Source organism: Panthera leo, chromosome Y, assembly GCF_018350215.1.
Source record: "Panthera leo isolate Ple1 chromosome Y, P.leo_Ple1_pat1.1, whole genome shotgun sequence".
In the NCBI taxonomy this organism is placed as follows: Eukaryota; Metazoa; Chordata; class Mammalia; order Carnivora; family Felidae; genus Panthera; species Panthera leo.
Genome location: NC_056697.1, coordinates 5,686,349 through 5,701,717, shown reverse-complemented (window position 1 = coordinate 5,701,717; position 15,369 = coordinate 5,686,349). Strand labels below are relative to the sequence as shown.

The 15,369-nt window shown below is 48.4% G+C and overlaps 1 protein-coding gene across 1 annotated transcript in view; it reads left to right on the top strand.

The window, feature by feature from the left end:
• Positions 1 to 12,590, top strand: part of ANOS1 (anosmin 1) — a 182,256-nt gene extending 169,666 nt beyond the window's left edge. The window contains exons 10-14 of the mRNA XM_042926553.1: positions 2,140 to 2,234; positions 4,274 to 4,445; positions 4,882 to 5,102; positions 7,301 to 7,442; positions 8,704 to 12,590. Of these exons, the coding sequence (XP_042782487.1) occupies positions 2,140 to 2,234; positions 4,274 to 4,445; positions 4,882 to 5,102; positions 7,301 to 7,442; positions 8,704 to 8,762 (689 nt within the window). The 3' untranslated portion in view covers positions 8,763 to 12,590. The remainder of the gene's footprint in view (positions 1 to 2,139; positions 2,235 to 4,273; positions 4,446 to 4,881; positions 5,103 to 7,300; positions 7,443 to 8,703) is intronic.
• Positions 12,591 to 15,369: the final 2,779 nt, after the last annotated feature.

Here is a 15,369-nt window from a genome sequence, read left to right as displayed (position 1 = left end):
AGAGAGACAGAACATGAGCAGGGAAGGGGCAGAGAGAGAGGGAGACACAGAACCCGAAGCAGGCTCCAGGCTCCAGGCTCCAAGCTGTCAGCACAGAGCCCGATGCGGGGCTTGAACCCACAAGCCTTGAGATCATGATGTGAGCTGAAGTCAGACGCTTAACCGACTGAGCCACCCAGGCACCCCAAAATACAATTTTCGGTTCTTATCTACGTCCCTTAAATTTTCTCTTTGACCTTTCTTGTCACTTGTTTTGCTGGGAAAGGTATTTTTGGTTATCCTTATTGCTACAAAATTTAGTTGGCAAGGCCCCTAGAGCAGTTTCTTCTTGCCAGTGTTGTTAATGAGGAAATGATCCCAAGTATCAGGTTGCTATGCCAAGGAGGTCAGTAACAAGCCATTTTGAAGTTATTAAAGAGGGAAAGTGCATATTGTAAATGTTGTAATATTGTAAGCTCACCCAGAAAAAGTAAGTAGAAGTCTATTTCAAACTTCTACAATCATAAACAATGTTATAGCATGAAAGGAGATAAGGTCTTTAAATATTTTTAAATGTTGTTTTTTAATGTTTATTTTTGAGAGAGAGAGAGAGAGAGAGCGCGTGAGAGGCAGAGGGGCAGAGAGAGGAGTCACAGAATCCGAAGCAGACTCCAGGCTCCGAGATGTGAGCGCAGAGCCCGATGCGGGGCTCGGACCCACAAACTTCAGTTGCTTTACAGGCATGAGTGACTAGGGGCCACCACATGCACGGTATTTTTGTCATCGCAGACACTTTAGCTGGGCAGCGGCAGGCAGACGGCCTGCTCACGGCCGCGTGCTCTGCCCACAGCAACCGCCAGGCCTCCTCCCCACGTTCACTGCAAAGTTCTGTCTCAAGGAGATAAGCCAGTGAATCAATAAGGCAACACACCTGCCTGCTTATCTTCTGTATTGATCTGTAGCCAAATTACCTTCTAGCCTAACGTACATTTACATGCTTTGTTTGTTGTTTATGTAGCTCTGTGAGCTTTTAAGTCCCGAGAGCAGCGGTTTGTATGCCTGGAACGGCACCACTTGAAAGAAAGCATATGAATTCATTCATTGACTTCATTCTTGTGTGTAATGTACGATTCTTCCCCTGGAAAAAAAAAAAAAAAAAGTCGTGATGCCTGTTGTGTAAATCTTAAAACCTCTGGTAAGTGGTTCCTGGAACTGATGGTGCCCGCTTGATATCCACCCGTCCTCTCTGATTGAAAAGCTCCTCTTTTCTCGATCCAAAGTGCTGCAAGTGAATTCCCACTAGAACCACCCAATCCCGTCAAAGCTTTAACCCTCTGGAAACCTCCATTAAACACTTGGCGTGAACAGCGGGGACGCGGCGTTAATCAGTGGCAGAGAAGTGCCTTTCCACACCTTCGGGCACGCGGGTTGGTGAATAAACCTGATGCCGGCCAGACCTCCTCTTCCCATGCTCGGCGGGGGGCTCGTCATCAGTCCGTCCTTTATCTGAGAGATTTGCCCCAAGCGAGGCCACGTGTGGACAGTGGACACACTGTGCCAGGGAACCCACGTTCTGTCTTGGACAGCAAGTCAGGGTTCCGCAGAGATCAGACACACGGGCGTGTGAGGATATGCACCTGTGCACGCTGGAAGGGAAAGGTGCCCACCTGGGTCTGTGCTGGGGAACGTGTGAGGCACACAGGGGAGCTCGTCTGACTGCTCAGTGCTCCCAGCGTGAGGAAAGTGCTTTGATTTTGCCTGGGTCTGTCGGCTATGTCAGCCACCTGTGGGATTCACACTCGGGATGCTCATTCCCTCTCCCAGGAGCAAAGACGCCCACGGCCGAGTGCCGCCCTTTCTTGTGGGGGTTCCGCTCAGCGCCGACCCCGCGGCTACGTTTCTCTCAAGACCTCCTGACAGCCCCGTGGCTGTGACTTTCCTGTGCTTTCCGGTTGGTTCTCGCATTTCGCCAGGTTTCCCCCCAGGCTTTCCTCCCGACAGTGAGTTCTGCAGGCCCGCTCGCCTCCTCGGCTCTGCGTCTGCGTTTGTGGCTCACTTCCACAGCTTCACTTCCTTCCTGCCCGTTGTCGCGATCTGAGAGCCGCGGGCTGTGCGGCACGTGGCTCCAGACCGTCCTCTCTGTGCCCTCTGACCTTACAGATCTCAGCGTCGACCGATACCACGTGCAGTGGCTCCCGGAGGTCTGTGCCCACAACCGCAGTGCCGGACCAGAGACCTCTTCTGGCATCACCCAGGTAAGAGACGGTCACACCGCCCGGTTCTCAGCGCGATTTCACTTCCCTCGATGTGCGGAAACAGCGGACTGCGAGCTGTGCCCGGGGTACGACGCACACAGCTCGTTCTCACGGATTAGCTGTTGGGTGATCGCGAGGTGGAAGTGAAAACACAACGGTCCTTGTGTTCAGTCCTGCAGTATCCGCTGAGGGCTCCGTCCCGTGGGGGCACACGGCAGGGCCTGAAACGCGGAGGCTGCAGACGCGGTTCGTGGGGAACTCCCAGGTCAGGGGGGAAACGCTTCTGAGACCCCCCGTGTGTCTCAACTTAGTTGGACAGAAGCTTTGAATTGTTTTGAGTCCTGGGTTGGCAGCACGATCTGCAGGTGGGACAGTGCCTGTGAACTTCCGTCTGACCCTGCCATGTCCCATCTTGCTCTGCCGCGTCACTGGCTAGTTCCTCCTTGTCCAGGGAAGGAAAGACGTTCCCTGAGTCGCACACGGTGTGCCAGGACCGTTTCTGACTTTTCACTTGAATAGAACACTACGTCCTTGCAGGCAGGAACCCTTCGGTACCAGCCAGTGTGTTATTCCAAATATTTGGGGCTGATGCACGAGTTACAGAGGGCCATCAAGGGACCAACAACAAAACGGTGCAGAGGGCGGTGAGGTGTCCAGAATATCGATGCCAGCAACTTGTCTGTGATCTAGCAGGACAGTCTAAGATTTCCAAAGGCATGGCCCCACATGTCTCACATGTTGATATATGCTATTTCAGCAGAACATTTTTCTTTGGACTATTTTCTAAAGCAGCAAGTGGGGTATTTTTAGAATCCTATCTTGATCACATAACTTTAAGGTAATAAGATAAAACATGTCAGTGGGTCTGCAGAAATACAGCTTTTTACTGGATTTGACTTGTCCCATCTCATGCTCGCCAACGTCATTCCTTTTATGTTTTCTTAAGTGGTTCCCAAAGTTTGTGGCGTTCACTTAAAAATAAAAAAGAAACATTTTTAAAAAGGGAAAACTACTTGAAAAGCAGAGAAAGAAATGACCGGAAGCGGGGCTTATTAAATTTTTTATGGGCAGAGGCGAGGCTTCTAGTAGTTTTTTTAGTTATGCATGCGTTGGAATTGTATGAAATCTGGCTTATTTTCAGGGGACCACCCAATCCTAGGCTTACCCTCTCTAGAAAGTCTGAAGGTCATAATAAGCATTTGCTGAGCACGTATCCTGTATCTGGTAGAAATAAGAATGAAAATCCCGAGAAAGCAGTCTGCTAAAGGCTCACACCTCGTCCACTGCCATTTGTAAAGGACGTTTAGACCCATTTATTTTCAAGCTCTAATGGAGCACGGGCTACTTTATCTGCAGCTACGCAGGCCTGCCTTTCCCGCCACTCGCACGCATTCTTTACGTAGCTGCGAAGTCTGTACTTAGTGCCTGACGTGGGCTTCCAGAAGATTCCCATATGGACTGTAGATTTGCTCCAGAAGAGCAGTGTTTCAGGCAGAGGCTGCCATTGGTCCCGCTCTCCTCATGGCATGCCCGGTGCCCTGGCTCTGCCCGCCCACCTGTCACCCCTGGGCAGAGGGCCAGCTGCTTCCTCTGTGCGCCTGTCCCCCACTCCGCCCACCACTATGGCCTCCATCCTGACCCGTGACCGAGGCCGCGGGCTGAGCCCCTGCATCTCATACACATGTGCCTCAGGCTCTGCTACACACTAGATGTCAGGACAAATGAGACTTGGGTTCACAGTCTGGCACTCCCACCTGTGTGGCTGGCAACCATCACACACGGCCTGGAAGGTCCCATGAAGCTGCTTCGGTCCTGCCACGCCGCGGTCCTGTTCACTTCCAGGGGCCGTGTCCCATGCCATGAGACGGCCCACAGTCGTGAGGAACCAGAACATGCACAGTGTCTCCTTCGTAGTTTTTATAAAAGCCACACTGCACGCATGCACAGGAAACTCTCCTTGTTAGAACAGGACTCATCTGCCACGTCCTGATCCCTAATGAGACGTATGGCTAGCATATTCCCTCTCTCTCTTGCTCTAGGAAAATTATATCATTCTTCAGGATCTGTCGTTTTCCTGCAAATATAAGGTGACTGTGCAGCCGATTCGGCCCAAGGGCCGCTTGAAGGCAGAAACCGTTTTCTTCACGACTCCGCCGTGCTCTGCCCTGAAGGGGAAAAGCCACCGGCACATGAGCTGTCCCGGCGAAGCAGGTACGTCTTGAGCTGAACGTGCATCTGTGATGCCAGCCACACTTGAAAAACCTTTTGGCGAAACGCAGCTCTGACACGGGATCACTTCTCACAGCGTCACTACCCACCCCGGTCATGGCACTCACTTCTCCTCTTGAGGAAGTGGCCAGATCTTGCCACGTGGCGGGGACCTCTCTCCTCCCGTCCCCAGAGCTGGGTCCTAAAAAGAGTCCCCAAACCAACCCAGCAGAGTGGCCACACTGAGACCACCTCTGGCTGACTGTCCCCATAGGTCATGGAGGTGATGGCCTGAAGCCCTGCATGAGGACCGAGCTCAGACCGCGTGTGCCTCCCCTGGGGAGCGGCTGCTTGAAGTGCCCGCGAGATGTGCAAACAGCTCCCATGTCCAGTCTGTGTCCCGCAGCCTAACTCTGCCTCTTATGTCCTCTCCCTCCAGGTCACGTGCCTGCCAAGGTGCTCGCCAAGCCCGAGAACCTTTCTGCCTCGTTTGTCGTCCAAGATGTTAACATCACGGGCCACTTTTCTTGGAAGATGGCCAAGGCCAATCTCTATCAGCCCATGACTGGCTTTCAGGTGACCTGGGCCGAGGTCACGACGGAGAGCAGACAGAACAGCTTGCCCAACAGCATCATCTCACAGTCGCAGATACTGCCTTCCGTAGGTGTCGACTTGCTTCCTGTGTGCATGTCGTCATGTCCGTGGCTGGTCGTCAGCGGCCACTGGGGGGGGGGTACTCGTGCCACACTGCTGAGGCGTCTTCCCACATTTTCTTCTTCTGGAGCCATTGTTGTGCAAGTATTCATGACCTAAGATAGGTGCTGTTGTGAGCAGGGAAAACGGTCAGCGGGACATAACCTGTGATTCCTTCAGCAGCCCCGAGCCTGTCCTGTGGGCAAGTGGTTTAACCGTTGTCCCTCGGGTCCAAGTGGACCTGCCCTGTTTGAAGTGTTAAATCGGGGGAAAACAGCTCAAAGAAGCTTGTTGTTTCTCTCCCTTTTCCCCCTTCAAATCTGGCAAGAGCCCATAATGAATTGGCCTGTCTTCCAGGCCACTTAATTCCTTGGCTTGAAGAAAAAAACAAAACAAACCCCATGTGTGGGCTTTTACCCTCTCTAAAAATGCCCTTAGGACATCCAACTCCTGGTCCACTGAGAAAGAAAGGAAAGAAAAAAACAAGTCCGGAAGGAAAAATTCCTTGGAATTAGAAAGTAGTTATTCTATGAATGTGTTAGGTTTTATTGAATTCTGAAAAGAATGTGTTGGCATGAAAATAAACATGTTCAGTCCTGGGCATTGACAGATACTGTGTTTTGTGGAAAACTCTTGGCTCGTTGACTGAACTTTGGATGATCAAGAATTCACATCACAAGATGTGCAGATGAAAACTTTCAACCATGGGAAAGTCTTATGTTAAGGAACAAACACTGAAATCTCAAGGGTGAGCCCTGAGAACTGGCACTTTGGCACACATGAACCCTGCCAAGTGCGCTGGGCTGCCAGGGTCGAGCGGGGTGCTGAGAGGCGCTTCGGCACAGGGCTCTGGCCGAGTGGGAGCCGCCAGTCTCCCCTGTGAGGCTGCTGCGCTTCCCACCTGCTCTTCGACCACTGCCTCCTGTCCTCCAAGCTCCCACCTGCTCTGACCACTGCCACCTGTTCTCCGTCACCTGTTCACCACACTCCCACATGTTCTCCAACCACTGCCACCTGTCCTCCATGCTCTCACCTGTTCTCCGACCATTCCCACCTGTCCTCCACGCTCCCACCTGTTCTCTGACCATTCCCACCTGTCCTCCATGCTCCCACTGTTCTGACCATTCCCACCTGTTCTCCACGCTCCCACCCGCTCTCTGACCACTGCCACCTGTCTTCCACACTCCCACCTGTTCTCCACGCTCCCACCTGTTCTCTGACCACTGCCACCTGTCCTCCACGCTCCCACCTGTTCTCTGACCACTCCCACCTGTCCTCCACACTCCCACCTGTCCTCCACACTCCCACCTGTTCTCTGACCACTCCCACCTGTCCTCCACACTCCCACCTGTTCTCTGACCACTCCCACCTGTCTTCCACACTCCCACCTGTTCTCTGACCACTGCCACCTGTCCTCCACACTCCCACCTATTCTCCACACTCCCACTGTTCTGACCACTCCCACCTGTTCTCCACACTCCCACCTGTCCTCCACACTCCCACCTGTTCTCTGACCACTCCCACCTGTTCTCTGACCACTGCCACCTGTCCTCCACGCTCCCAACTGTCGTCCACACTCCCACCTGTTCTCTGACCATTCCCACCTGTTCTCCACACTCCCACCTGTTCTCCACACTCCCACCTGTTGTCCACACTCCTACCTGTTCTCTGACCACTCCCACCTGTTCTCTGACCACTGCCACCTGTTCTCCACGCTCCCACCTGTTCTGACCACTGCCACCTGTTCTGTGATCACTGCCACCTCTTCTCCACACTCCCATCTGTTCTCCACGCTCCCACCTGTTCTCTGACCACTCCGACCTATTCTCCATGCTCACCCCTACTCCACACTCAGGTCTATTCTCTGGCCACTCACAACTATTCCACAGTCACATATCCTCTGTGCTCCCACCTGTTCTCTGTGCTCACGTGTTCAAGGGCTCATACCTATTCTTCATGCTCACACCTGTTCTCGGCCACTCCCTTTTTCTCCACAATCACACCTATTCTCTGGCCGCTCACACCTGTTCTCCGTGCTCACACCCAGTCTCTGCACTAACACCCGTTCTCTGACTGGGACCAGCCTGCGGGAGAATGCATCTGTACCGTGCCTGCTGTTTTCAAAGGGTCACTGATGAGCATTTCCTTTTGTGTGGTTCCCTCAGGATCATTACGTCCTAACAGTGCCCAATCTGAGGCCATCTACGCTGTACCGACTGGAAGTGCAGGTGCTGACCGCGGGAGGGGAAGGGCCGGCCACCATCAAAACTTTCCGGACGCCCGACCTCACGCTGCCCTCGGTGCACAGTGAGTGTGGGACACAGAAAGTCAGCAGATGTGGGGAAACACTCGGATAAATGACCGAGTTATCACAGATCCCTGTGAAGCGGGGGGTTCTCATCATCTCAAGTCCTTCCGCCCCATGTGTGTCCAGCACGGGACTTGATTCTAGCCGCATTAGCATCATCGTGTGCTTGGTGACTAAGTGCTCCCTCCCTGCCTGGCATCCCTTTCCTCCCTTCTGTTTTCTACACGTATCAGGGCTCTCTACTTACCTTTTACACTGTAAATACACATGAGGGAGAAAAATCTATAACCTCACAGCAATCTGAAATTGTTTTAGAAACTGCGATTTTCACATGTGATGATCTAGGAAACACGTTGCTAAGGATTATTTCCTCACGACACACATTTGAGTGTAATATATTACATAAATTTTCTTCATACTATGACCCAAATCAATCTACTGGATTTACTGTGAAGTCCAGGTTTTTAAAAAGAATCGTCACCCACTGTTTCAAAAACACTGAGACTCTTGCCGATTTTTAGCGTATGGACTTCATCTCTTTCCAGCTTAAATTTATAAAGCGGTGCCTCCAGATTTGTCTGTTGCTAAGAAAATAGAGCAGGAATCCTGGTTTTACATTTACAATTGTACTAGCTACATTTGCCCCGATTACTGTTCGCGGCTAGAATTGAGGCAGACGCCAATGAGCCTGGGAGAGCTCGGCAGCCCCTTCTCTTTGTAAAGGTCGGGTGAATGCTGTCCTGATACTCCTCCTTTGAAAATGGGTTCACGGGAGGACTGGTTACGTTTCTAACTTCCAAGGAAATAGAAGGACTTTTTGGGGGGGGAGGGGCGCACCTGGGTGGCTCAATAGGCTGACTGTCCAGCTCTGGGTTTCAGTCAGGTCTGGATCTCATGGTTCGTGAGTTCGAGCTGCATGTCGGGCTCCGTGATGACAGTGCAGAGCCTGCTTGGGATTCTCTCTGCTCCTCCCCTTCTCTGTCAAAAAACAAACCTGAAAAGAAAAGAAAAGAAAGGGCTTTGGTGTGCTTGGATAACTGTAGAATGCAGGAAAGGGGGTTGTCCTAGTCCTCTTGTGAGTTTATGGATTTGGGGGAGAAACCGAGGGGTGGGCAAGAGCAGGAGGGGAGGCCGATTCGGAGCAGGGAAGACGAGGACGTGGGAGGGAAGACTTTCTGGCTCCGATGCTTTCACTGTCAGCCGGTACCCGGCTTCCTGCAAAGCAGCAATGACTGATACGTCTGTCCTGTCACCCTTCAGGACCCCACCTCAAACATCGGTATCCTCATCATTACAAGGCTTCCCCAGAAAGATACTAGACGGCTCCAAACGACCTCTAAGAAGTGAAGGAATGTGCCGGCGTGCTGAGCTGCCGGGCCGGCACGTGTGGCTCTACAGGCAAGCGCCCCACACAACTCCCTCCCCCCGTAACTCTGCGTCCGAGGAACCTCTGCTGATCTCGGGCACCTCTGGAAACTAGCGACACACAGCCAGTGGGGACGGACCCAGCTTCCTGCGGGGACGGAGGAAAGGAAGGTGAGGCCCGTGACACTGGAGGCTAAAATATCCACATACGAATCCCCATCGAATGACTGCAGAAGTGAGATCTCCCTGCATTTGGAGGAGCACATTCTCCCTGCATTTGGAGGAGCACATTCTCAACACAGTCCACACATGCACACGAAGCATAACGCTAAACCAACAACACGTTTTTAGATTCAACGATGGCTTTGATTTGCAGAGTCAGCTGAGATGATGCAGTTTTTAGGCCCTATTTTTTCCGATCTTTCCTAAGATGATTTATACCACGTGTAATTTTTAACTGACAAAGGTTAACCTCAAATACAGCAATTAATTTAAATCTCCGCATGTCCCTAAGCTACGTTCACACAAAGGCGAATGAGCATTGCGTCTGTGAACTGCGGTTTTCAAAAGACATCCAAGACAGGAAAGAGTCAGCCAATCACGCTGCTATCCAGAGTCTGCCTTGGAGAAATGAAACTTCTTTCCTGGGGATACTTTTTAACATTTCATCCTGCAAAATGAGACATTTTCCTGACATGTTTTCTTACTTCCCTTGTTCTTGTTTTCTTAATGCAGAAAAGAGCTGCTGATAGGCTTTGTTTTACCACTTCACGAACCTAAAAATTTACAAAACCTCTTGCTTAAAATGAAAGAATCCCAACTACTGGGTATCTTCCAGTCCTTACTAAGTTTTGCCTTTTCTTAATCAAAGTAAGCTACTTGTATGCTAGAATATTCCCTATTCTCGGTAATGTAGGAAACACGAGCCCATGATTGACAGAGGACGGCTATTTAGTCTTTCAAATCCATTCTATCGTACTGTTTGCCTCCAAACTACCCCTTCGTAGCATGGACTCGGGTCAAGACATATCAACCATATGTGATGTCGCAGTGCACCCTGGGGCACCCTTACACCCAGAAGCGTTTAGTCGGATAAAGTTTGCTCTTGAGGGAATATCCATGTTTATGGTTTGAAATGCACAGATATGTTTTTGTGTCTGTGTACTTGTTTGTGTGTGTGACACACACACATCACAGACCTTGAGACTCACCGAAGAAATGGTTTTCACAGCTACCGAAGGTGGATAAAGACACAGTGCTTCTAGAGAAAAGGATTATATATTTTCCCCACCAGTGTCTCTTCTATGAGGAAAGAGCAATGTGTCAGAAGTTAAACATTTAAAAGGAAAGCCTTCCTCATCCCACTATGTACCTACGTAAACTGGGGAAGGTTTCAGTACCGTCTTCTTGGGTTTTGATGGTGGGACTGGGTACTTACTGTGGTCTGGTTTCCTGAGAGCGTGCAGACGCCCTGAACGCTCCTGGAGGAGAGAACTCAGGACTCCTTCACTTCTTGTGGCTTGTCCACAGTGTCAGGAAGCAAATGCACTACAAAACAGAGACAGACTGTTTTTCCTATCCTGTCGATGCACATCTTTAGGAAACACGGTCCATACGCATGGATATGTGGTGACAGATACTGAAAACTGGTTCCTGTGTGGTAACGACTTTTAAAAGTCGATGACACAGGCAATATTTTGCAGCTGAGCACAAGTGGCGCTCCTGGGGAATCTCAGCAGGAAGCGCGTGTTGCTTCCTAAGTGTTTTCTGCAGCTCCCAACAGGGTCTGCGACACTCTTAGCACAACGTGGTGTGAGGTCACCTGGTTCCTAGAGTTTCGCATTTGGAACGCCCAGCACAGAAGACACCCCTCCTTTCAAACAGCCCCGAGCTTGACCCAACACCACAGTATCTTCCAGGAAGCTCTGACTCATGCCAGTGCCCTTAGCAGCAGCTGAATTTCAAATTGTCAAATTTCCACAAATGAAGATGTCTAACATTGGCTACAAGTTTGTCTGTTACTTTGTCACGAACAAATCCAATATTTGCGCCAGCAAATTTTTGTACGGTTGTATAGTTCAAAATGGAGGCGTGTATACATACATACAAAATATTAAATTATTATATAAGTTTAATTTTATGAAGTTTAATTATGTTTCTTTTATCTGGGTAAGAGACGATGAGCAAATCTATGTTTAGTTTGGATGAACGTTCTGAAGCTTACAGCTCCCTTAGGAAATCGAAAGCAGCTCCTAGGAGCATCTAATTCTGCAGTAACATTCGTAACTTAAATATTATTCACATTTTTGGAAGAAAAATGCTATTGATTGGGTAATTAAGGAAACATGAATTTCTTCTATGAATTTCAATCATATGCAAATTGGCCAAAATATACAATTTTTTTAATTTTAAAAATTTGAGTGCCCTAATAAAGGGATATAACCTATGGGTTGTCTTTTTTTTTTTTTTTCTCTAAACACAGTCTACATGGCTAAGTGTCGAATACATCTAATTGAAATTAAATGCATCTCTCTTCTATGAGGACACATATATTCAGTGACAGTATTCACTCTTCAAAATGCCCACCAAAAACAGCAAGTCCTCAAGTCCCGGCTTGTAGCTTCACGGCAGCGGCCGGTGAAGTTACCTGTTCTGCCCTCTTTTTCTAACCACAGCCCCGTGGGGCGACATTTATAAGTGAGCGTGTGCCCTTTTAAGCCATTTGTTGTTTTAATATGACATAGTAGAGACACTAACATTGATGGCAGGGAGTTTTTTGAAATGATTATGACACAAACCCAAGTTTAAAGATACGTCTGTTTCCTGGGAACCTGAAAGAGCCCGTCACTAACTCTACAAAGCAGGCTTTCTGCAGCTCAGCAGATGGGGCGCTGGGGCCGGTTATGCTCTGGGGTGTAGCACAGCATCCCTGGCTCCTTACCCGCCAGATGTCCCCAACTGGGGACAGCCAGTGATTCTTTGCCTGGCATAAGGAACTGAGTAAATTACAGGAGTAAGCCCCGGGAAGTTACAACATTCGACTTCAAAGCCCCCGTGTTGTGTCTTATGTGCTCTGAAACCCGTGATGGCGACGCTGAATTTTGACTCGTGTCTGTATCGTGCAACTACACACAGTAATTCTGTCCTTCCTACTAGTCAGCGTCACTTGTGATAATGACTTATTTATTTACTGCCCTTTCTTACACTTTGTGCCATGGGTTTAGTAAACTAAGTTTGCTCATTCCCATGATTCCAACTATCTCTGAATCTTTTTATACAAACCTTCACGTTGTAACCAGAACAGGAAGGCTAACTGTTGCATGTACTTATAACTCACTGAAAATAATAAATGCATAACGATGGTGACTCTTACCTATGATTGTGCATGGCCAGACTCCGTTTCTTACCTCTACTGAGTATTTTAGCAAGTTCTACCATTGACAGAGTGATTAACAGAGGTCTGTATGTAAAGTTACTATTTCTTTACTTAATTATACTGTAGTGTGCAGATAACAGAAGAGCTACCTTCTCATCCAAATGGCCAACAGAGATCACGCCTCTTAGACTGGTCATTTCACGTCAATATTTATTTATGTCTGTAATAAAAAAAAAAGTGATTTTTGTGTGTGTCTGTCATGTTATTTAGAGAGAAGTAATCCTGTAAAAAAAGCATTTTGTAAAAAAAAAAAAAGTATTGTAAATAGTCTGATATTCTGTGACTCATTATTTTCATGTTAGAGTTTGTACATACTGATTCAGTAATAAAGTATCCTTACACCTGCCCGGTGGACTAGACTCATTTATTAAAAAAAAACAAACAAACAAAAACCACACTTTCGTTTTTCCATTTTTTTCCCCCTATGTTCCCAGCGAGAGTCAAAAAGTCAGTATGAATGGAATTTGAGGTGTGGCAAACGTACTTCATCCTAATGAAAGTATTCTGGGGCCTGGAGATGACACTTGAGATTTCTTTCATAGTATTTACTTACGGCTGTTATTGCTGATGGCTTTGGTGGCATTTTTTGTCAATAGTCTACAATTCAAAGTGTCCCCCTCCCCCATGCATGCATACAAGGCTAGAGGTACGAAGAACTTCTCTTAGTCCTTGTCCCTGCCTCTGTGGTTTTCAACACCATGCACTGTATTCAGAGCTCCCGGTTTCCAGCATCCAAGGACAATTGTGAGCCTTTCCTGCACTTCCCACTGGGACATCAGCATATCTATCTGCTCTGAATGAGCCAAATGCCACCACATAAAGAGTGAGGAATAACGTGGTGTTCTCCAGGGGAACCTCAATCTTCTCCTTCCTCCATAAAATCACCCACTTGATTTATACATTCATTCGACAAACATTCCCTCAGTTTCTGCTTTGTACCCGGTCCTGTTCTAGAGGTGGGACATTGCCTACAAAAGGAAAGCTCCCCGTTTGCTTTCTTCCTCAAAGTAGGCAGAGGCGTGATAGATAAGACATGACAATAAATGAACAGCAAATAATAATAAATGGAAATGCTCAGAGGTGGGGAGATGAGACGCTGTGGGATGCAGGGAGAGAGAGGCCAGGATAGGAAGTTCAAAGTCTCGCGAATATTTTTAAAGATCACTCTGGCGGCCATGGGCAGAAGAGCTGGTGTGAAGAAAAATAAGGGGGCAGATCAGGCCGAAGACGTGGCCTTTGTCCTGGCAAAGACGGGATTGCATATTAAAATGCAACGGTCACAGATGTGCAGGGAAGCCAACAGATTGGGGACACGTTTTGGAAGCCACAGTGATAAGACTCATAACTGGCAGGTGAGCCCCAGACAGAAACATGTTCTGAACATCACTGAGCAATTTTCAAATCACAATGGTGACAGATTCTTTAAAAACAATTAGCAATAACATGTAGGAATCCAGATCCCAAAGGCCACATACTGTATGACTGCATTTTTTAAATGTTTATTTTTGAGAGACAGAGAGAGAGAGAGACAGAGAGAGAGAGACAGAGAGAGACCGTGAGTGGGGGAGGGGCCGAGAGAGAAGGGGACAGAAGATCTGAAGCAGGCTCCGTGCTGACAGCAGAGAGCCTGATGTGGGGCTCGAACTCATGAACTGTGAGATCATGAACTGAGCCAAGGCCAGATGCTCAACTGACCGAGCCAGCCAGGTGCCCCTGTATGCCTGCATTTTTATCAGACGTCTGGACTCAGGAAGTCCCCATGCAGAAGGCAGATGAGTGGTCGCCAGGAGCTCGGGGTGGGGGCATGCCAGTGACTGCTCCACGGGCACAGGGCTTCCCTCTGGAGTTAATGGAAATGCTCTGTACCTACAGGATATGGTTGCACAACATTGCGAATGTACCAAATGCTACTGGGTTGCACACTTTTAACACTTTGTGTTTACGTGAGTCTTACTTTGATAGAAAACAAATGTTAGCAATCCTAATATAGATACACCTGTATACCTAATATATCTACCTATATGCCCAGGTATATGTTTTGGTGAAGAGGCTGCATGTCTGAGAAACCTGTCTTGTTCAGTGAAACTAAATTTAAGTGTAATTAAAACGTATAGATTTGAAAAGTCATTTCATGGACTAACAGTAATCCAGGTGCATATCCATGGTCTACAAGTAGCTTTGAGAAAGAAAAAAAAAAAACGAAACTGAAATTCATTATCTACAACAGTAAACGCTGCCCAAAGTAGGGAAGTTTCCAGTCTCAGATTACTGTAACATGTAAAGATTGAGTTTTGAATGATCACCCCTGGTTATTAGCATGACCCTGGGTCAGTGGCTCTCAGAACTGGCTGCCTACTTGAATCCCCTGGGAGGCTTTGAAGAAGGCCAGTGTTTTCTGGTACCTTCAGACGTGGAGTGACGTGTGGACAACAGAGCTGTTTGAAAGCTAATTCCCCAGCTAATTCTCGTATGTGCCTGATGTGGAGAACCACTCTTCCAGACGATGGGAAGATACGAATGAACGATACATGGTATAGACATTCTTGCTCACAGAGCTGAAGGAGTACAGAGTCATACCGTAGCATACAATTGGATTGCACCGAAGTTTTCTGACCACACTTTATGCTTCACTGAATCATATGCGAAGACAGACACACAGACACTGAGTACACATGCAGATAGTCCCACATGTAGACAGACGCAGGTATACCTAGAGATAGCCCAGTCTTCTCTTGGTACCTGGGGATTTACTGTGGCACATACTGATACAACATATAGGTGGTCAGACACAGCTTGGATATTCTAGTGTGCCGTTAGTGGAAATTATAATCTTTTCTGGCCTGGTGAAACAGCTTTCAGAGAGGCAGCTTGTAGTGATTTACATGTAGTCAAAGACAGCCAATTAGAATCGATCTGTCAGTGAACTTCCAGCCCCAGACTGTGTGCAATCCAAAACTGATTCTGATTGACCTCTTTGTCCCAGATATCTCCTTCCTCATCTCAAACGACAGCCCATCAAAAGCAATTGGCTGCATTACGAATAATGGAAACCATTCCTCATGCCTTCGTGGAGTGCACCCTCTGGGTATTGCGCTGGGTCGATCATAAGGCCCTCTCTGTAGTTT